The 22,957-nt window shown below is 46.1% G+C and overlaps 1 protein-coding gene across 3 annotated transcripts in view; it reads left to right on the forward strand.

Annotated features, from left to right (window-relative positions):
- The window catches only part of Mcph1 (microcephalin 1), a 202,087-nt gene extending 179,168 nt beyond the window's left edge, over positions 1–22,919 (forward strand). Inside the window, exons 13-14 of one of the 3 annotated variants that reach the window (XM_085844145.1) lie at positions 7,566–7,803; positions 20,828–22,919. In XM_085844145.1, coding sequence (XP_085700271.1) covers positions 7,566–7,803; positions 20,828–20,883 — 294 coding nt within the window. In that variant the 3' untranslated portion in view covers positions 20,884–22,919. The remainder of the gene's footprint in view (positions 1–7,565; positions 7,804–20,827) is intronic. The other 2 variants (XM_085844143.1, XM_085844144.1) reach the window with 2 other exon arrangements.
- Positions 22,920–22,957: the final 38 nt, after the last annotated feature.

A 22,957-nucleotide genomic window follows, 5' to 3' on the forward strand; every position in this document is an offset into this window, starting at 1 on the left:
GCTGTGCACCACAGCATGCCAGGTGTTGCTGGACGTGCTCCGTCCACCAGTGAGCAATGTAGCCATTTCTTGCCTTTGGTTCCAGCAGGAGAAATGAGAAATAGCACCCCCCCCCCCCCGCACACACATAAATTATCTGTTACATTTTAGAAATTATGACGATTCTGAAATCCCCACCACAGCAAGAAGAGCTGCTAGGAAGGGGGCTAGCGGCAAAGAGACTGGACATGGTGACTTTCGAACAAGCCAGGAGGGCACTAGGGTTGTGTCGAGCCTCCCTTGCAAGGCACTGACAAAGACCTAAGTGGTATTTTGATGAGGAAGCCAGTCAGACCCTGGACAAGTGACATAGGAAATAAGAAAAGGAGGGAGGCAGGCAGTAAGTCTGACTGTAGGGTTTGGGCTTCAGCCTCAGGAGGTGTAGGGTTCCCCTTAACTAAGATGGAAAGCTGCAGAGCCAGCAGATCTTGAGGAGCAAGATGGCAAGTTGTGGTCAGGACAGAGAAGTGTATCAGACACACACACACAAGGGGAATAGAGCAGCAGGTTGGATGGGTTTGTGCTGGACGCAGAACCTGGACATCAGCAGAATACAAAGGCCCCAAGAGATGATAGTGTCACCCACTGCTCATGGTTGGCTGGTTGGTTAGCTGGTTTTGGTTTGGGTTTGATTTGGGTCGGAATTTGTTTGTTCTTTTTGAGATAGAGTCTCACCCTGTAGTCTGGCCTGGAATTCACTGTGTAATGAGTTTGTTGATGGCTGTGTTAACTACGGTCCTCCCAGTGTGCAGTCACGTTGGCCTGGTGCCTGCTTACGTAGGCTCATCACTTGTCCACTCCTTAATCACTCTAAAAGAGTTATCTTTTCTTATTACCCACACGTGCCCTCCTGCACATCCACACTCCAGTGATCCTGGACTATGTGTTGGAACGTCCGAGCCAAGCTCTAGACACCTGTCACCTGAAGTGCCCTGGCTTGCGCTCCCTGCTCCATCTCTCCTGCTACCAGCTCTTCTCTGTTCTTCCTAGCCTACTCAGTCTCTGTTCTCCCTTGAATGAAACATTTTAAGGTACTCTCACTTGAGGAACAAAGTGGACAGACTACCTTCCCGTTCTTGTGCTCTCAAATATAGCCTGTTACTCTACTGAATGAATGGTAGAACGAATGATTGATTAACCAGTGACTAGCATGAGAATGAGGAGCAGGCTGTGCCGCTGCCAGTGGCACCAGCTGCCTCTAAGATATGTCAAGTGAGTGTAGTGCCTGTTAGGCAAGGCTCTGCAGAGGAAGAGGTCCGCTGTCCTTGAAGGAAATATGGGACATAAAGTGTAAGTCTGGACAGGCACAATCATACTGTTTAAATTAACATGCAGGGAATTGATATTTTTCATATTCAGCTCTATGAGTGTGGCACTGACGGTCCTCAGCAGGGAACTGAAAAGGCCATGCGCATTGGTAGAAAGCTTGAGGGGCACACTTGTTGGCCAGTGTGCATGTGAGAGAGTGTATTAGTACACACCCACCCCCAGCCCCGGCTACAGGGATAAAGCAGGTCACTAATGAAGAACCCATGTGGGGTCAGAAGGCCTGACCCAAGAAGGAGGCACCAAGTAACCTGTCCTACGATTACACACCCATGTGAATATTCTAGAGACCCACCCCAGTGTAAGCAGAGCTGACAGCACCAGCTCCTTATCAGTTAGGGAGCCGTCAAGGGCCCTTGTTCCAGATCTCAGATTACACCTGATTACATTACTAGCTAGTCAGAAGAATCCGCATGCAATCGTTATACTGTGGAAGGCTGCTGTGGAAACACAGGTGTGGCCTTATCTCACTTGACCTGGATATGTGTGTGTCTCCTTGCTACTGGTGAGAAGCAGAATTGGGAAAGGCCAGCACCGTGGGGCCCAAGCCCTTTGATCCAAAGCTTGATTGTCCTGTGTCTAGCAAATGGTGTCAGGCATCCTCCTGAAGCTTTGGCCCCTTATACTGTTTACCACAAGGATTTGGTTACTGAGAATTTAGTCGCCACAGGTCTGTACCTCCTCTCCCTGGTGGCTCACCGGGGACCTGAATATCCTTCCCATCAGTGAGCCACTCAGCAGGTGAGCTCTCACACCAAGTGAAATCCAAGGCCCTGGCTATAGTGACTGAACCATCAACCCCTGCCAAGTTTTGTTTCTTGACCATGGATAAATAGCTGGGATTCCTCAGAGCTAGAAGCCGGGGCATTCTGTTCCGCTCCAACAGTAGTCTGCCATGACTGACTTCTGGGTAAACAGATTGGAAGGGTCTAAGCTAAACCCTGGTGAATCAGTAGCCTCCCTGATGAGGGCAAACACGCAGCCACAGGGACAGAGCTCTCTAAAGCACAGCTGATGGCCTCTGCTGGCCCCACACTGTCGCTAACCTCCACCAGCAGTGTGGACTGAAGAGCTCAGAGAACGAAGCACCTACTTTGTGGCCATTGCTCCTTCACTTACATGCCCATGTAAGAGTACATAGATATACGACAAGTAAAATGTCATTGCATTACCATCTGCAGAGAACATCAGGAACTCTACTGAGAACCCGGAGCTCACCCTCAGCACTTTGCCTGTCCTTTTATTTTAGAACCCACTGTGTCAGTGAACTCCATTAGGTGCTGTTTCTTCCAAGTGTTTTTTACAGAGTATCTCTCTGTAACTAAGGCCTTACCCAGACTCCTGATTGCTGGGATGACAGATGCGTATCATCACACCCATCCTTTAGCCCTGACTTCTGAGGAGATGGGTAGATTCTGCTAAACTATACTCTGTAATTTGTTCGTGCCCTTCTTAGTCATCTGATTCTGGCTCTGGTGGCCTCTGAGACACTTTGGGATTCCATAATTGGTAAGAACTGCTGGCCCTTCAAACACTGTCTGTTGAGATGAAATTGTGTGGAAGAGGACACTTGCCCTCCCAGCAGGAAAGCCAGTTGAGTCCGGGCCAACATTCCTAATCTGCATGTGTCCTCCAATCATCCTCTCGCAGATTTCAGTGAGACACAGTCATGCCAGCTTGGTGTATAGGCTAGGAGGTTTTTTTTTTTTTAACCTTTGTCCTTCATGTTCTTCACATGTGTGTGTTCATCTGAGTGAGGGTTCACACGTGGGGTGTGCACACGGAGGCCAGAGGTTGACATCGGTTGTCTTCTTCACTCGTTCCCAAGCTTACCAAGGCAGGGGCTATTGCTGAACCCCACGCTCACTACTCGGCTCATCCCAGCGATGCTCCCACCCTGCCCCAGCTCTCTATTTGCTGGGGTTCAGGTTCTTCACCGTCCCAAAAGGTTTTTACGTGAGTGATGGAGATCTAAGCTCTGGTCCTCATAATTGCACAACAAACTATCTGTCCACTGAGCAGTCTCCTCAGAAAAAGTTTAGGTCAGTGTTCAGTAATCTCTGAGGCCCTTGTTGAGGTGTCAGCAGAAATAACATCACAGTGATCACCCAGCCATCTGCTCGCCAATTCACCCTCATCCCTACTGACCCCGCTCCCATTATTACCTCATACCCTCATGCCTGTCCAGCATGTTCTCTTTGGTGTCTGTGTGTGTGTGTGTGTGTGTGTGTGTGTGTGTGTGTGTGTGTGTAATATGTGTGAAGTTGGCAGTGAAATTGGAGGTTAAGGAAGTTGCCTTGAATTGTGGCAACAAAAGAGATTAAGACAGCTTTGCAAATGATCAGCTGGAGAAATGGCTAAGTGGTTAACAGCACTGACTGTTCTTCCAGAGGTCCTGAGTTCAAATCCCAGTAACCACATGGTGGCTCACATCCATCTGTAATGAGATCTGATGCCCTTTTCTGATGTGTCTGAAGACAGCTACAGTGTAATTATATATAAGTAAATAAAATTTAAAAAAAAAAAAGGAAAGAAAGAAAATGATCAACACAAGATCACTTGGGATGTGAGCTTCCTCTCCCTCTAAAGGGATGGGGAGGCTAGAGGAGCACAGCAAGGGAGCACTCCCTATCAGTGGCTTAGTTTCCCTTTTGTGCAGTGTGTGGCCTTAATGTTCTCACATAACTTGAAAAATGCACCAGTTGGGGCAATGGTGCTTTGCTAGAAAGGAAGATGAATGAGCCAAGGCCAGGGTCCCATGACTGTGCCGATGACCAGTAGTCACTGTGACCACATGCACTCAAAGACATGGGATGCATCTAAGGGTTGGGATGCACAGGTCCCTGTCCTGGCAGGCGATGTCGAAGTTTACTGGGGGAAAAAAAAAAAAGTCTCAGAGTCTGGGAAGAGTTATAAGGGCCCTGAGAAGCACCTGTTCCTAAGCCTTCCATACAGGAAGGATTTTACCAGAGCTTAGCAGTGAGCACAGTGCCAGCCATCAAGGTTTCTGTGGCAGTGAGCTCCTTGTACATGCACTCCCTAATTTTAGTTAGGTTTGGACAGAGGGGCTTAGTTACTCTCCTCATTACTTTGACCAAATACTTATGTTTGCTGGGACTCGCTGTTCAAGGGGATCACTCCATCATGTTGGGGAAGGCATGGTAGCAGGAGTAGGGAGGCCTGCTGGTCACATCGCACTGGCACAGGAGAAGCAGAGAGTGAACAGGAAATGATGTCCGGCTATAACCCCTCAGAGCCTACACCCAGTAACCTGCTTCTTCCAGGAAGGCTCCACCTCCTACAGGTTCCACAACCTTCTCAAGCAGTGTGGTCAATCTTGGACCATGAGTCTGTGGGGGACACGTCACATTCCAGCCACAGCAAAAAGGCAAAGCACATGCAGGCTCAATGGCTTTGAATTTGTAAAACAGGCTGAATAGAGTCCTAATCTGTTGACTTTAGTATAGGAACCCTATCTCCCATCATTCACCAGTACCCCAAGTGAGCAGCATGGCAAATGTACATGCTTGGTGAGGAAAGAATACCTAACCAAAGAAATTAGCAACTAACGCCACATTCTGAGACTGCAGGGGCTCAGGTCTCTAGGTAAAACCAGGCTGCCTACTGACTACAATGTTGCAAGACAGTGAACTTGACTGCTTGGGTTTTTTGTTTGTTTCTAGTTTGAAACAAGATTGCACATAACAAAGCAGGCTTGAACTCACTGTATAGCTGAGGCTGGCTTTGAATTCCTGGTCTTCTTCTCTCCACCTTCAAAGTGTCCAGATTACATATGTATGCCAGCAAACCCAGATCACTTGTTGTTGTTGCTTAAAAGTAATTGTATCCTAAGTGTGTATATGTTCATTGTATTGGCATTTTAGAATGGATTAATATAAACACAGCAAATCCTTAATAGCTGTTGAGTGAAATCATTCAGATGGTTTGGTATCTTATACACTCATAATTGGTTTTCTAGTATACGGTGAAGGATGTGTCTCTGTTTGGTTAGTCCAGAACTTAGGTTTGAGATCTAGACTTGCCATCTTCCCATTCAGCCATTTTACCATGTCCCAAGGGCTCAATGACTGCATGTGACCTACATAGACATGACCATCTGGCTCAAAGGTGATTTTAGCTATAAGGGAAACTCTCCCCAAATCTCACCTATTCTTATAGGCTAGGAGTATGTCATCTGCAGAGGAAATGAGGTCGCTTGGATTGTCTTGGTTCCATCCCATCTTCCACGGGGCTGTAAATGCTCTGCAGAACACATGAGTTAGCATGCCTCCATAGCGTCCATGTTTCCTACCTGCCATTTTGGAAGAAAAGACGCTACTGAATTAATACACAACATCATCTAATGTACAAAAGTCACTCTTTACTTGGTGTCTGTCAGCTGCAGTCAACAATCACAGTAATAATTATCTATTTCAATACAGCTTGGCCCAGCAGCAAAACACCTTGGTAGACAGTGGTGACCCTGGTTTCTTTGCATTTGACTCATGGTGTAGAGCACCTCTCTGGCCACTGCTTTCCTCACAGAAATATTGGTTTGCTCCTGACCATGGTAATGAAAGGATCATTGACATAGTAGGTGCCTGCTGCCAGTTGCCAGTCAGTGGCACACTGCTGATGCCCAGTGTTATAAAACTCAAAGGAAAAGAAAAGAAAAGAAAATTCATGGCCGAATTGAAGTATATTGAGTGGGCCCTACTGATAGTGAAGCTACATTTTCGGAGCCGGGCCCTCTTTTTACATTAGGGTTAGATGTGGTCATGCTTACATAATCCCAGCACTCAGGAGATAGACAGAGCAGACAGAGAGTTACAGGTCAGTGGGAATATGAAAAGAGTTCCAGGCCTCTCTAACTGACACAGCAAGCCCTGTCTCTGAAACAAAACACACCGCCACTGTGGTGTGCAAAGTGAGTGGGAAACCATCTAGAAGTGTAAACTAGGCAACTTAGTGTCCACGGCTTGCCAGGGTTTTCACCCACTGAGCAGAGCCCAAGCATGGACTCCCTCTTTTTAAAAGAGTTCCTTTCTCTTACACTTGACATCAAAACCCCTAATCTCCCTGAGCTACTGACCCCAGACACTGGAAAAACAGGCTAAAACATTCAAAATACATAACTCCCAGTAGCCCCTAGATTATTTCTACTTTAGAAAAAAATCTTTATCAATCTGTTATTAGTAAAATGCATTTTAAAATAATGCGCCTTCCCACTGTCACTTAGGTCAACCAGATGACACAACAACTGTTTCAGACAGTAAGGGGGCTCTGGTTCATGTGTCTATGTCTCAAATACTTCGCATTGTCTGTGACACTTGTTCTCAAATGCTGTCTCAAACACCCTTCAGGCCATGTTCAGAATGACTCCTTCAGACATTTTCTAGGAACCCCCCCCCCCCAATCAGGACATACACACCTGCTCTCTCTGAGGAACATCGTCCTTGGGAATTCTCCCTTTCCTTTTGCTGTCTTACCTGATATTTAATCTGAAGCAGTCCCGGAGTCTGCTAGTCACTTGCGAAAGAGGCCTGGAGCCCCCTAAGTTGAATGATGGGTGGCAAAGGAAACGCCAGCAGTAGATATTCCCCCTCACCGACACAGTCCTCCAAGTTACTTAAACAGTGTTCATTAGATGTACTTAGTCTGTTTATCGGTTGGCTAATCTTTAATACATTGTTTTTTAAATTGTGATTCAAAAGTATATTGTATTACTAGACTTTTATCCATCTCCACTTTGAAGAATATCTTTCACATCATTGTCTTCTTGAGTGTTGGGAACATAAAATTGGACAAAGAATGGATTGCCCATGCAGTTTGAGGAGTGGTTAGATCAGAAAGGTGTTAACTTCATCACAGAATTAATCTATGCATGAGTTCATGACTGAATAGACTGTTAGGAGTTAGAGACTAGCTGAAAATGGGTCACTGGAGTGCACCTTTCCCCCTAGCCCTTGTTCTGCAGTCTTGTTTCCCAGCAGCCATGGGCTGACCCCTATGAAACCATGAGCCAAGAGAAAGCTCTGGTGGTGTTTAGCTCACATACATTGTCATACTGACAGAAATTGACCAGTACAGCTACCTTACCTTGAGTCTATATTTTGAAAAGAGAAGCAAGCTTCACTATTGACCTGATCTCCACCCAGAGTGAGTTCTGCCCCCACTGACTTCCTTTCATCTGCCCACAGATCTGCCGACTTGAACGCCATTTATCTACCCAGCAATACCAAGGAACCCTCTTTGCTAATCAGCCGAAGATGTTCATCGCGCCAGCCAGCAGCCCTCCCAGAGCCAAACTCTGTGAACTGGTACTCCTGTGTGGTGGCCAAGTCAGCCCAGCCCCTCAGCTGGCCAGCCTCATCATTGGTCCCTACAAGGGCAAGAAGAAAGCAAGGATCCAGTACCTATCAGAGAAATGGGTCTTAGGTAGGAACCCAGATGGTGGAATATAAGCAGGAGGGATAGGGGAGGGTCCTGCTGATCACATGGCTATCAGGAGCTCAAAGAGAATACTGCCTTGAGGTCCTGGGAGTAAGGACAGGACTTGGGAAAAGACAGGTGGTGCCCATGTGGCCTGGACCTGAGATTAATAGCTGAGCCTCCGGGCATCTTCTTTAACAGTCATAGACACACTTGCCCTTACTGCCAGCTGAAGAACCATTTACAAGGCAAGGCAATCAGAGCGGGCCTTATCTCACTCTTAGCGTGTTAAGGTTACCTCAGCCTCAAGTCACAAGCACAGGATGACCAGGGTACACTAGCTGGCTTGGGTTCTGCAGGCACCTGTACCATGTGCTACCCAAGATTCCCCGGGAAGAAGAGATACTAAACTAGACACCCAGGCATAGGAAGCTATTCATATGCATGATGGTGCTAGGTGGCCTTCACCAGTTATTCCACTTGGAGGACTACAGGACTCTCGAGAAGGGCCATGTAGCCAGGGGTTGGCATTCTCCTGCCAACTCCTCCTCCTCTTCCTCTTCTTCTTCTTCCTCCTCCTCTGCCTCCCCTCCTTCCACCCTTCTTCTCCTCTCTGTTCCTTCCCTCCTTTAATGCTGGGCTCAACGCCCCACAATAGACTCATCCCAGACAGGATGAACTCTGGGCTTATCTCTGAGGATAAAGTTAAATCTTCATCCCTGAGATTTTGACAATTGTATTGGTGTGGTAGGATTAAGTCCTGCCGACCATTTTCTCACCATTATGGAAGGCCAAGGGCATGGATCAGGCAGCTCTCCTGTGGCTTCCCCCGGACCTGCAGGGGACATCCCTTCCCTGTGTGGCTTCCTTTTTTGAGTCCACACTTCCTCCTTAAGTGAGGACTGGTTCAACCCCACCTGGGTCCCATCTCCAAATACATCCACATTCTCAGGTGCTGGAGATTGGGATGAGATGTCAGAATTCTGGGCGGACTCGGCTCCAGCCTAACAGCAGATTACCCTATTTGCACATCCTGACCTGGTCCTTCAGTGCCATCTCCCCCGTGTGTGCTTCTCCTTTCTGCCTTTCCTCTCTATTCTCCCATCCTCCTCCCTCCCCTCCCTGTGTGCTCCCCTCCTCCATCCCTCCTTAGACTTCTCTGCCTGTCCCAGTTTTCCAGTTCTTCTCTATCCTGTTTTCCCCTGAGGCTGAGGTCCCTGCTGGGCCCTTTAGAACTGCCCCCCCCCATATGTATCCATCTCTCTTCCTCTTTCTCTCCCTCTCTCCCTTCTAGCTTCCCCTTCCTACTAGGTTTCTTATTCAGCCCCCCTTCCCCACCTCCCCCTCATCTCTCGACCTGAGTCCTGGCTTCTCTCACTCTCCTTTCTCCTTGAATAGATAAATAAATAACCTTGTTCTCCAAAGTTATATTCACACAAAAACTCATGTGTTTTTTGAGTAGCTTTTAGATGATTGATGATTGTCCCTGTACATTTTCGAATAAGGCAATCAAAAGTACGTTTTACTCTCTGCTACAGAGCAGTTTATCTTTGCTTAGAAAGTATTTTAAAAAAGAAAAAACATCTACCCTTTAGTTCCCGTCCCAAAGCCAAGCTGCTGTTTATTCTCCTGAATGCCAAGAATAGAACCTTCGGACATCCCATGTTCTAAAGCCGGGTTCTTGTTTGGCTTCTTGGAAAAGTGAATCAAATTGACCGCCACTGCAGACCAGAACTAAGCTTTGAAAACACGTTTGTGTATGACTGGTATCAGCAGTCCAAAACAACACCTAATAGTTCCCAAGTTCGGGAATTGTGGCTGTTGAGGGTGGGGGTTGTGGGGGCAGCCTGAGCCTGAGGTCCTGCTATTTCCAGGCTGGGTGGCTGACAGCCTTCCTGTTGCCCCAGCGTCCTGTGCAGTCCCTGTCTCAGCCAGGCTGAGTTCTTCCGGTTGTTTTGTTGGTTGGCTCCGGCTGGGATTTTAGGGGATGACTGCCTACCTGCTGTGTCTACCCCAAGGCCCCCTGCAACATTCTCTGCATGCCAGGGCTGGCTCAGAGACCCCAGTTTGTGCTTCTTTCCTCCCCCTAATTGACGTCCGGTTGCTGACCTGTCATTGATTACACCAGCTGCTATGCCCTTGGCAGTATCCGGGCATTGTGTGCACTCGAGGCCTGCCTGTGTAAGATGAGTCCCCATGGCTTCTGGGTACCCCCAGAACACACCAATTCTTCCAGCCTGAGCCATGCATCTATCTTTCAAACACCAGTTAACTCAGTTAATGCTCTCTCTGAACTGAATTCTAGCCCTGGTATTGCCTCCACATCTGTCCATGGAGCACAGATCAACACGCACAGCATAGTCCTATGTTTGGTGTTCCCTTCAGACTCTGCACTGGCTTGATCTGTTCCTATTCCTCTTGTACATTGGCCAAAGGAGACCCAAGAACATGTGACATGGTATATGCTGTGCTTGGCCTTCCCAGGATTTCTGCATTTATGCATTCCTTCATGCATAAAACTGTCACCCCAGTGCCATGACAAAGTGACTGTGTCTCCTTTGAACATTCTTATTCCCCAAGCTTCTATTATTATAAACATTTCTCTATAAACATGTTATTTTCAGGCTGGTGAATGAGGCTAAGTTATGGAATGTTTGCCTACCTATGCAGGATCCTAGATCATTCTACAGAGGAAAAGGAGGAGGGAAAAGAAAGAAAGGAGATGCCGCATACTCAGAACATACTAAGAGAAGCTGAAAATATAGCTTCATGGTAGTGCACTTGCCTAAGCTTGTATGAAGAAGCCTCAAACCCGTTCTAAAAAAAAAAAATGAATGAATTTTTTTTAAAAATAGGAAAAAAATACTAAGATTAACAGAAACTTTTAAGGCATGGATTTGTGAGGGGAATTATTTTGTGATAAGCTATGAAAGGCAATATTCAGTATTTATCACTTAAATTTACTCCAATTGGAATAGGCAGTGTGACTTTGGGCCAGGGAGAGTCTTAAGAGCAATTTGGATTAAATATTTAAAAATGTTAATAAGCATCTTTTTAAATCCACTTTCAAATTTGCAAGTTGACATCCAAACCAAGGCTGAGTGGTGCATTTGGTTGGTCCATAGCTTAATGTCTAGTCTTACAGCCAATGAGTTTCCTGAAAGGCTGCTGGAAAGCACCTCAGAGAAACTGAACAATCCTTAGGAGGATTTCTCAGTGCCTCCAGTCTGAGTTAGCACCGTGCATCCTGCCTTCCTGGCCATTGTGTGCTGCTGACATAGGACATGAGTGGGTACAGAATGTCACCCTGTGGAATTCAACAGAAGGCATTTAGTCCTTGTCTTACTCATGTGCCCCACATGGTGCAAGCCGCCACACTGCCTTCCTTACAAGGAATCCCTGTTCCCCATTCACTCCCTAGAGCCCATTTTCCCTGAAACTGCCCTGTACTCAGGCCAGCACTGTCCATGAATCATTCAAGCAGAAGGAGAAATGGGGGTTTTTGAGCAAGAACACCCTTGTGGGCACTTGAATATACACAAAAATCAACAAGAAAACAAGCATCCAATTCCCAGTAGCAAGGATCAGGTACTGCCTGTCCTAATGTCAGTAATGTGGATGTTACTTAAGACTGTTTTCCAATCATCAGATTCTCCTGGTCACTCCCCAAAAAAGGGTAGTTCCCATGTCACATCTCAAAGGTCACAGGTTCTGAGAACCTTGCCTGGTCGGAATTGATAGGCAGAGCTGTCAAGCCGTGTGGCTGGGTGCTGTGCTCATTCTTGGTCACGCCGGTCCCTCCCCTTGATGTTATCAAATAATATGGGTTTGGCCCTTCTCGTGAGACTAGTCCAGTCTCAGCCTCCCCTTAATTGTCTGGGATACATTCAAGAGATAAGACCTACATTTATACTATTGTGGGGAGATAGTGTAATATTCTACACAGAGCTGCCAGAAAAAGTTTAGCCTTGACATGACTTCCGCATACCTTACAAAAAGCATTTTACTTGACTATTTCCCCATGTCAGAACTTTCAGGACAAAGGGTCCCTGATAGCTTGTGGGCCTTCCCATGCTGGCCTGAGCTATTCATTTTGTCCCCCACTGACTGACCAGCTATGTTCATTAACTGGCTTTCCACGGAACAAAGGCTACTCTGGAGACCGTGGACCTTGGGGCTTCATAATTATATGGACACATGAGGCTTAGTCAAGCTCACCTTGTTCCCTATTTCCATTGCTTAGATAAGAACTAGTCAATTGGCTGCTGAAGTTGTAGTTTAGCTTCGGTTAGGGAAATAGATGGGAAGAATGAACTTGAGAAATATCCCTAAGCTCTCCCAACAGTCCAGGTAATTGTTCTTGAATTTTCCTGGCCGGGCAGTGGTGGCGCACGCCTTTAATCCCAGCACTTGGGAGGCAAAGGCAGGCGGATTTCTGGGTTCGAGGCCAGCCTGGTCTACAAAGTGAGTTCCAGGACAGCCAGGGCTACACAGAGAAACCCTGTCTCAAAAAAACCAGGCTACCCTTGTTCAACTCAAGTCAGTTCCTTCAGACTCCCTCAGCACAAAATGCCACCTCAAGACAACCAAAAAAAAAAAAAGTCATCTGTGACTCTAGCTCAGGGCAGAAATGAGGAGAGCTCAACAATGGTTTGTATCCATAAGAAGAAATGTGTGTGCTGGTTTGGGAAGTCTCAGCATTTTTGTGCCTGGTACGTGTGATGTGACGACACTCTATAAAACTTGCTGGTAAGATTGATTAGAGGTTCACCAAGCCCTGCAGCAGCCCCACTCCTAAGCAAGGCCCCCAGCCTGTAACAGCTGCCCCATGGCACCCAAAAGGAAGTTAACATAAAAGGAACTTCAAAGTGCGACCTCCTAATGGTACGGTACTGATCACTTAGCCTGTCTGTGCTCACTGGCTTGGTTAACTGATGCTCTTGCTTATGCCTGGAATGTAGTTCTTATGTGACTTCCAAGTACCTGAGGCTCTGGCTCCTTTTCTGTTGCTGTTGCCTGCTAGACGTTAAGGTTAAACACCCTAGACCCTCAAGTGATGAAGGTTCAAGTGTTTATGGTAAAGCCTGCAGGGAACTTGGAATGTGACTGTATTTGGAGATAAGACCTTGAAAGAGGGCAAAAGGTTAAGCACTCATAAAAGTAGGATGTTAATCCAACTGGATGGTTTCTCTTCTCAGAAAAGGAAGTGGGATGTCAGACTGTTAGTGAAATTTTCTTTCAATTGAAAGATTGCAAACTGGTAGATTTCAAATTGCTTAGTGCAGAGTCCAGTGTTCTGCACACAGGGCTGAGACTGAGGTGCCCCACCCGGAGCAAAAGGCAGTAAGCCTCCCCTAGCTTCCAAGCAGTACAACAGTAGTTGGATGGAATTATGCTATTTTAATTTTCAGTCAGTTTTTCTTGAACAACGGTGCTTGAAGATTAGTGACAGCAAGATAATCCTGCAGCACAAAAAGGGGTAGAAAACGGTAGTGACGTCATCAGTGTTCACGGTCCAAAGCCGAGAAGAACACAAGGCTGTCTAAATAGTGAAAAATGCAGGCAGGACTGAGAAAGGGAGGCAAAGCAACAACTGAACACAGTAGGAATGCACAATAGGGATGTCTGAGAGACAACTGCACACAGGGATGCACAGTAGAGATGTCTGAAAATCAAGGCAGTAGGATGAACAGCTTTGTGTTGGTAAATCTGTAGATGAGAAGCCAAAACTGAATGAGGTTACAGAAAACATGAACAAGGGCATCATGAAAAGTGAAAAGGAGCCAGGAAAGCATCTCTCACCGCAGGAGTGTGGGGCCACGCCCACCATCAGAGCCCTGGGCCTGGACCTGGACCCAAGGGTCCCATCCGTCACAGAAGTGAAAGAAACTAAGAAAGACCAATCTGACCCTTGTGGGATATCCACACAGCCTTTAAGGGTTTACAATCTGACCCTTGTGGGATATCCACACAGCCTTTAAAGGTTTACAGCAACCAGAATTCTCCCCATCAAGGAAACTTGGCTTCAGATCGGCAGGAAGCCTTGTGCATAGGGCAGAAGACCAGAGCCCTTCAATCATGCAGGAAGAGGATTCTGCAAGCGGGATCCTTACCACCATCTCACAGACCATGGAGATTGGACAGGAAAAGGAGTGGGCACACCATCAACCCTGAAGGGAGGCAGCGGAAGTAAAAGCAGGCGGATGAGCGCCTGTCACAGCAGACTTATGTGAAGAATGCAGAAAACTCCATGACTCAAAAGCTAATAGTAAGAAATGGAACAAAGAATATAAAAAGAAATTCCAGAAAACATACAAATGTACAATCAGCCCATGAAAAAGCACTCAATAACACTAACCACTGGAGAAATGTGAATCAGAACCCTACCCCCATTATGATGGCAAGATCCCCAAAAAAGTGTTGAAGAAAATGTGGGCAATTTGAGCCCTTGTCTGCTGCTAAGGGAAATATAAGCATTGTAGCCACTAAGGAAAACATTGTTGAGATACCAGTGAGACCCAGCAGCTCCACTACTGGGCATATTTACCCTGCCCCAAATATGAAAGACAAGTGTGAGTGAGGGTGTGTGTGTGTGTCTGTAATTACAGCAGCATCATTCACAGCGGTGAAAGGTGGAAGCAACCTGAGTATCAGTCAACAGATGACAGCAAAGCAAATACTGCGTGCCCACACGGTGTGCTATCTCCCTGACAGCAAAGGGGGATCTTGGTACCTGCTCCACATGATGGAGACATCGTGCCCAGTGCAATAAGCCAGGCATGCGATATCCCCAGGACAGACAAAGTCACAGGGATGGAACATGTGCCCGGGGTTTCCTGAAGCAACTGTGAGGAGCACAAGAGTGGGAAGTCACTGTTCAGGGATGGATACGGAGATTTGGTTGGGGTCCTGAGAAAGTGCTTGACATTCATAGGTGCTGGTAGTTTCACAGCCCTGTGAACATACTTTTATTGAAACATGCAGTTGAAATCGCTAAAATGGCAAAGTTTATATATCTTGTATATCTTGTAAAAATGGCATCTCCTCTATATAATTTTAGTACTAGGATTTACCAAAAATAGCATATTATTGCAGGACTATACAAAGAGGGGAGTTGTACACCCCATTTTTCAAGGCTTCTGATCTTAATCTAATCACTCACTTTGTCAACATGGATATTGAAAGTCTAAAGTGAAGCATTAGTGAATCAAATTTAGTAGTTCGCTAAAAGTAAAGTGTGCATAACCATGTATCAGGCTACGAATCTGAGAATAGTGAGTGACAGGATTGGTGTCTGTCTGTTACTTTTTCCAGTGGTGTTAAAAGACCTTGAAAGATGCTTCCACCCATGGCAAACTCGAGAACCAGAAAGACCTTCGTTTTGTTTTTTTAAAGATTTATTTTTTTATTTTATGTATATTAGTACACTGTAGCTGTACAGATGGTTGTGAACCTTCATGTGGTTGTTAGGAATTGAATTTTTAGGACCTATGCTCACTCCAGTTGGCCCCACTCGTTCCAGTCAACCCCACTCACTCAGTCCCTGCTCGATCCAGCCCAAAGATTTATTTATTATTAAATATAAGTACAATGTAGCTGTCTTCAGATGCACCAGGAGTGGGTGTCAGAACTCATTACAGTGGTTGTGAGCCACCATGTGGTTGCTGGGATTTGAACTCAGGACCTTCAGAAGAGCAGTCAGTGCTCTTACCCACTGAGCCATCTCTCCAGCCCACAGGAATGCCTTCTTAACCTGTCTGTGTTATGTGCTAAGAAGTAGCTATGGTAAATTACTTAATAGTGAAAAATCTCAGTGTAAGCTTCAAGTCAAGTACAAGAAGCACAACGCTGCTCCCCTTTCCAACAGTATTCCAGAGCAGCCAGTCAGGGGACAGAATGGGGAGCAGGGGAAGCCTTAAAGGCTGAGAGAAACCATCCTTCCCTGGTGTAATTGTCTATACAGACACATCCAGTAGGAACAAAAAGAATGCCACAACTAAGTCCGCTGAGTTGAATGTCCCAGAATCCACCACAGAGATGGATATCAGACCCTGTGATTTTATAATAGAGAAAATAGTAGGTGGTGCTGGAATGGCCTTGTGCTAAGTCACTTTATTTCCATGTCCGAGTCAGCAAAGAGTTCCATGAGTGACAGTCCAGGGCAGACTGTCGTGCCCATGGCTAACTCCTCAGTGCACCCTCAGAGAGGTGCCATGCTAAGGGTGACCCTGGGCAGTACCAGAGCTGAAAGGAATGTTAGAAGCTGCCTTAGACCGAGCTTTTTCCACAAGAATACTAGATTAGTTACCTGTCTCTTTGCTGAGACAAAATATACAGTGGTGGCTTAAGGGAGGGAGGGAGGGAGGGAGGGAGGGAGGAAGGAAGGAAGGAAGGGTGAGTTATTCTGGCTCACAGATTAGAATGCAGTCTGTCATGGTGGGAAGTCACAGAGGCAGGAGCATGAGGCGACTGCTCACATTTCATCCCTTCAGGAGCAGAGGGGTGAGGTCTGGTCCTCAGCTCCCTTGCTCCTTTCTGTTCAGTCTAGGCCTTGAGCCCAAGGAATGGTGCCTTTCACACTCAGAGTGGCTCTTCCTACTTCAGTTAACCCACACTACAAACTTCCTCACAGATACATCAAGAATTTGTCAAGAGGTTGTCTCCTAGATGGTTATCAACCTGTCAAGTTGTCAGTCAGTGTTAGCTAACGGACGTGCACATGCATGCACAAGACATTGAGCCTAATTTATCGTACAGTAAAGCTTATTTTGTACTGCTCATGTGCTAAGCATCTTGCATGATGGGATGAGGGAGGTCCTTGCTGAGAGTGGCTTTGGAACCACAGACTGAGTAAGAAAGAGGAGCTGGACAGACCTGTGCCCTGGCCTGATAGAGCAAGGCTTCAGTCAGGAGAAGCAGTCAGCCCAGGATGGCCTAAAGGAAGAATAGAGGATTAAGGGAGGGGAGTGAGGCCAAGGAAAGCTGCTGCCTAGAAGTATGGGTGTTAAAAAGTGCAAGTAGGAAAGAGCTCTGTAGGGGAGAGAGGCTGCAATCCACATGTTAAGTGATGCTGGCCCCTAGGTACTTGGCTGACCACCAAGGGAGTTGAGGGATGCTAGGAGTTTATGGTGGAATCATGTGGTGTCTGATTTTAATTGACATTTCAGTAGCTCATGCTGCTGGATACAGGAGAAATGAAGAATGGTGGTTACCCCTGGACTTGGTTTCTGAGCATCTAAGACAACCATGAGTAGAGTCTTACAAAGTAAGACTAGGGGAGAGGTACTGAAAGAGCAAAGTTCAGCTCAGCCTGTGGAAGGAAGCCTGTGGGATGACCAGAGACAGCGGGAGAGACCAAGCTCCATCAGCTGCAGAGAGAACTAAGGTCACCCTGTGAAAGTTATCCAGGGGCAGTGCTGGGTTCATCCCTGGAGACTGTGCTGGGATTGTGCTGGCTAGCTTTTATGTCAACCTGACACAAGCTAGAGTCATCTAAGTTGAGGAATCCCCAATTCACAAAATGCCTTCATAAGATGGGGCTGTAGCCAAGTCCATTGGGCATTTTCTTAATTAGTGATTGACAGAGAAAGCACAGGCCATTGTGAGCAGTGCCGGCCTGGGCTGGTGGTGCTGGGCACTAGAAGAAAGCAGCTGAGAAAGCTAGGAAAAGCAAGCCAAGAAAAGCAAGCCAATAAGTACCATCTTTCCATGGCTGCGTCATCTGCTCCTGCTTCTAGGTTCCGGTCATATTTGAGTTCCTATCCTAACTTCATTTATTAATGGACAGTGATGTGGAAATGTAAGCCACATAAATCCTTTCCTTCTCATGGTGCTTTAGTCGTGGTATTTCATCACCCAAGATAGAGACATCCATAACCTGAGCCTCTGTTGCTGAGGGCTGAAGCTCTTGCCTTCAATATCCCCCAGAGGCCAGGCATGGTGCCACACACCTTTAATCCCAGCACTCAGGAGGCAGAGACAGGCGGATTTCTGAGTTCAAGGCCAGCCTAGTCTACAAAGTGAGTTCCAGGACAGCCAGGGCTATATAGAAAAACCCTGTCTCAAACCGCCCCCCCTCAAAAAAAAAAACAATATCCCCCAGAGGCTGGGTGATACACATCCCACAGTGAAGTATTGGAGATGCCTGAGTGAGTCGGTGAATGTGGTCACTGAACTTTCTTCTGACCTTTTGACGAGCAAAGAGAAGGCCTAGTCCGCAGTCTGCAGTCCGCAGTGCTCTTGATTTGGCACAGTGTCATCCGCTACTAGCTACCAAGTTTTAGTTAAACCTAGTGATTTGTCCTCCACACCATAAAACATTAATGTTAGCAGCATGTTGGTCCCCCGTACACCAACCATAAGACCACACAGAAGTGAGGTTAGAAAACTGTGGCTCGCCCTAGATTCATGCCAAGTCCTATTAAAGAGCATGGCGGGGCAGGGGTTAGAGTTTTTGTTTTTGTTCTAAGAAAGAAAGAACTAAGGAGGGCAGGAAAGAGACAGTGGGAGGAGAAAGGCTTTGGCCTCAATTTCAAGGGCATCTCCAGCATCTTTCCTGCTTGAAATTCTTAGCAGTGTAGTTGGAATCCTAGCGGTCAAGAAGAGGAGCCAGGGGGATCAGTAGTGTATGTGCACCCTGGGCTACGTGAAAGCCTATCTCAAAAAGGTGAATAATAATAGCGTTCATAATGGTAGCTACTTATTCTTATTGTCTGGGGCAGTACTCTGTCTGCAGTTTAATCTCTGTGTGACAAAACTGGGGAAAGAGATGGTGTCATTTGTCTGCCGTGTGGGTTCTGCTGATGCGCAGTGCCTCCTTTCACTCACTTCTTGCATACGGGCTCATTTCCCATTTCCCTGCAGCGTTGTATTTGTTCTGGGCAAACCTCATCAGACCTCAGTGCTGTAATTCCAACAATTCAGTCATTTTTATCACCTGCTTCCTGTGATAGAGTCACTATGCTAATGTTCTTTTTTGGTAAAACTTGGAATTTGGGGATTATATTGAATTATCAGATTAAGTAGAAAGAGGCTTTCTTTCAGTGGGTTGTTTGCTTTGCTTTGTTTTCTGACTCTATAAAATGAGCCGGTCAGAAATCCCTGTGCAAAACTGCGGTCCAAAGAGCTCTTACAACCTGGGTGGAAATGCGGCTGGATGGCTTTATAGACCAGGTACAGAGAGCAGCAGATTGTCATCTGTGCATCAAAACCCAGGTACAGTGAAACAAAACGTCAACACGGTGTGAACACATAAAGAAGACAATAGCTTTTACATGGCAAAAGCTCATACAAGACAAAGGGCAAAAGACACAGCATCCTGCAGCGTGCATTGCAGGGAAGGTATGAAGCATGGGGCCTACTACAACATTGTAGACAGCCCATCCTGACAAGAGTTGTCTTGATATACAATGCTGTGGGTGTAGTTAGCGTGCTCCCCTCTTCTGACGTCCCTCAGGGAATCCCTCTCCGGCTCACACTCTTATATGGAAGCATCTCTACACAGGAAGGCAACAGTTACATTCTGCAACAGTTCCGTAAGCCAAAACGAAGATGAGCTTTTCTATTTCTTCTACTGCCCATTTAGTTTTTATTTTTTTATTTCTAGAATGAACCCGTCTTTCTCCTCCCTTGTTCCACTCAACCACCATAGAGGTCCATCTTCCAATAGGCTTCCCTCTTCAAGGCCCTTCAGATATTATTGTCTAACTGATTATATAGCTGTCTCATGGGAGATGGCCTGTAATCATTGTAATTAAGCTTGTCACCACGAGGCAGCCGTGTTCCTTTTCTGTTTTTGTAGTAAGACAGTCATGTGTAGTAAGCATCCTAGTATTGACAAATGATAGTGTATTAGTCACAATTTTTGTTCTTGTGACAAAATTCCTGAGAAAAATGACACAAGAGGAAGGATATATTGTGGCCCAATGCATGGTTGGCTGGTTCTACTGTCTTGGGGTCATGGGCAGACAGAACCTCAAGATTGGGGGAGGGGGGGGTGAGTGTACACAGCAGAGCTTATACAGCTTATAGCAGCTGGGAAGCTTAGGGAAAGAGAAGAAAGAGCCAGGGCAGGACCCTGGCTCAAAACCCAGGTACAGTGAAACAAAATGCCACACAGCAAAGGACTCAGCCACCCACTTCTGCTTGGCTTTACCCCTAAAGTTTCCAGCACTTCCCAAAGTAGCCACGCCAGCTGGGGACTGAGCTCTCAACACAAGTCTGTGGAACATTACATACCCCAGCCATGGCGGAGGGATTGTGGCCGACTGTAGCACACTACTCTGACCAGCTGACTAGCTGACCAGCTTTCCCTGGGACCAGATAGTTTCATAAAGCAATGACGCTCCAAACTGCAAGACTCTAGCGTTCCCCCATTTCAACCTCATCCATTGAGCCATCAACTGGGTTTTAGGAACTGTGCCTACCTTTGTACTCATCATGGAATCCCTAGTGGGTAGACAGCCTGGCACAGTCTAGATATCATAATTAATATAATTAAAATTAAATATTTATAATCTGTCTTCTAACAGTGGGTATTGAAGTAGCTCACTGAGATTAGAGCTCAGGTATCTTTAAAGATAGCTGTCCCAGCTCTGTTCAACAGAATATCTGCCCTGGTAGGAATGTCCTCACTGTGATACAACCTAATAGGACATGGGACTGTCAACTGGATTAATCAGGGGCCGATGTGACTGGTATTACTTTGTTTTACTTTATTTCATTTTATTTTTAAAATCGAGAGTACTATAAGAACAACTGAGACTATGAAGAGCTCTGAAACATTTAAGATGTTTAAACTATCATCTTGGGAAGCATACAAAAAAGGATCATATCTGAGCAGTGGTGGCGCACACCTTTGATCCCAGCACTTGGGAGGCAGAGGCAGGTGGATATCTGAGTTTGAAGTCAGCCTGGTCTACAAAGTGATTTCCAGGACTATACTGACAAGGGAGGGTGGGGGGTGGGGGGAGTGGATTTCCTGTGTTGCAACTAGCTATCTTAACTGTCAAGCTGATTTTTCTTTCTCTAGACTCCATCACCCAACACAAGGTCTGTGACTTTAACAACTACCAACTGCTACAGTGAGACATCTACAATGAGGCTGCTTTCCTCAACACTCAAGAAGAACAACTCTGGAGAAAAGGAACCAGCATACACCTTAGGGCTTGAAGTCACATGTCATTTTGTGTGCTATGGTTTTTATCTTCAGAGGGTATGTGTTTTGTGTGTGTGTGTGTGTGTGTGTGTGTGTGTGTGTGTGTGTCTAGAGATTAAATCCAAGGCTTGCTAAGTAAGCACTGTACTGTTGAACTACATCCCCAGCTTTTATCCTTAAAACTCTTTATGCAACTTATTTCAGAGAAGTCTTGACCAGCACCAGTTGGGTACTTTATACAATACTAATAATGATCATGATGAAAAGGTCACAGAACCTTTGTCCTTGAGATAGTTTGTTCCCAACTATAGAATGGAAGTTGATTTAAATTGCTGTAGTCCTAAACAATCAAACAGCTCCCTAATGCTTCTGACTTAGACACTGAGATCTTTATTAGCGTGTTGTGTCTAGATAGGAAGGACAATCATGCATTAAGATTGCAATTATGTCCTTTGAGATGCCCCTCAGAACATCTAAGGAAGACAGGTATGAATGTTTTATTCACCGACCTTGCGAATGTCTACCACTCTGCCTCTACTGACTCCCCTGAGGTTCCCTAAGGAAAGTCAGCTACTGGGGTAGAGTTCTGTCAAAGGTGTCCAACCCATGGCCCGTGTATCAGACTTGTTTAAGGGTACCTAGAATGTAGCTCATATAAAATTATAAACATATTTAAAAGTATTAAGAGATTTGTGTGTGCATATATCTCCCCCGAACCCTAGCGGGGTTGTAACTCAATTGCACAGTTCTTCCGGGTGAACTCTCTAGAAGACCACGTTGTATTGCACTGTGAAAAGGCTGGATGTGCCATCTTCAGGTCAGTCACTCTTCAGTGTGTCGACACGGGAGACTGGCCTGGGGCTTGCAGACCTCCTCCTGTTGGTGTCCCCAGTGTTGGGCTGTAGTCTAGTGCCACCACATGTCATGCTGCTCCGTCACCTAACAGACACTGAGTCCCAGTGAGCTTAAAAGCAGTGCTCAGCTCACTGTACTTTTCTGTATTACGACTGGTTGCTCATGTCAGCTGTTGTTTCCATCTCAGTAAGCCTTAACGCCACTTCCAAAACCTTGTCATTTCCGAGATAAACAATTAAAGCATATAGTTTGTGACTCTGGCATTGGCCTTGTTCCCTGTACAATTAATGCTCTGATGATTCATTCATGTCATGTGTGTCAGTACATAATTTCTTTTTGTTGCCAAACACTATCCTATGGCATGGATGTTCTACAGACTTGTTCCTTGCCCCATGAGCAGAGTGCAGGTGTAAAGCCCAGTAGGAAAACAGTTGATGATGTCACATTGTGTTGGGTGATAGTTGATGATGTCATGTTGTGCTGGGTGATAGTTGATGATGTCATGTTGTGCTGGGTGATGGTTGATGATGTCATGTTGTGCTGGGTGATAGTTGATGATGTCATGTTGTGCTGGGTGATGGTTGATGATGTCATGTGCTGGGTGATGGTTGATGATGTCATGTTATGCTGGGTGATGATAGTTGATGATGTCATGTTATGCTGGGTGATGATAGTTGATGATGTCATGTTGTGCTGGGTGATGATAGTTGATGATGTCAGGTTGTGCTGGGTGATGATAGTTGATGATGTCAGGTTGTGCTGGGTGATGATATTTGATGATGTCAGGTTGTGCTGGGTGATGGTTGATGATGTCAGGTTGTGCTGGGTGATGATAGTTGATGATGTCAGGTTGTGCTGGGTGATGATAGTTGATGATGTCATGTTGTGCTGGGTGATGATAGTTGATGATGTCATGTTGTGCTGGGTGATGATAGTTGATGATGTCAGGTTGTGCTGGGTGATGATAGTTGATGATGTCAGGTTGTGCTGGGTAATGATAGTTGATGATGTCAGGTTGTGCTGGGTGATGATAGTTGATGATGTCAGGTTGTGCTGGGTAATGATAGTTGATGATGTCAGGTTGTGCTGGGTGATGGTTGATGATGTCAGGTTGTGCTGGGTGATGATAGTTGATGATGTCAGGTTATG

This window comes from Mus caroli, unplaced genomic scaffold, assembly GCF_978045245.1.
Source record: "Mus caroli unplaced genomic scaffold, Mus_caroli_1 scaffold_10, whole genome shotgun sequence".
Classification (NCBI taxonomy): Eukaryota; Metazoa; Chordata; class Mammalia; order Rodentia; family Muridae; genus Mus; species Mus caroli.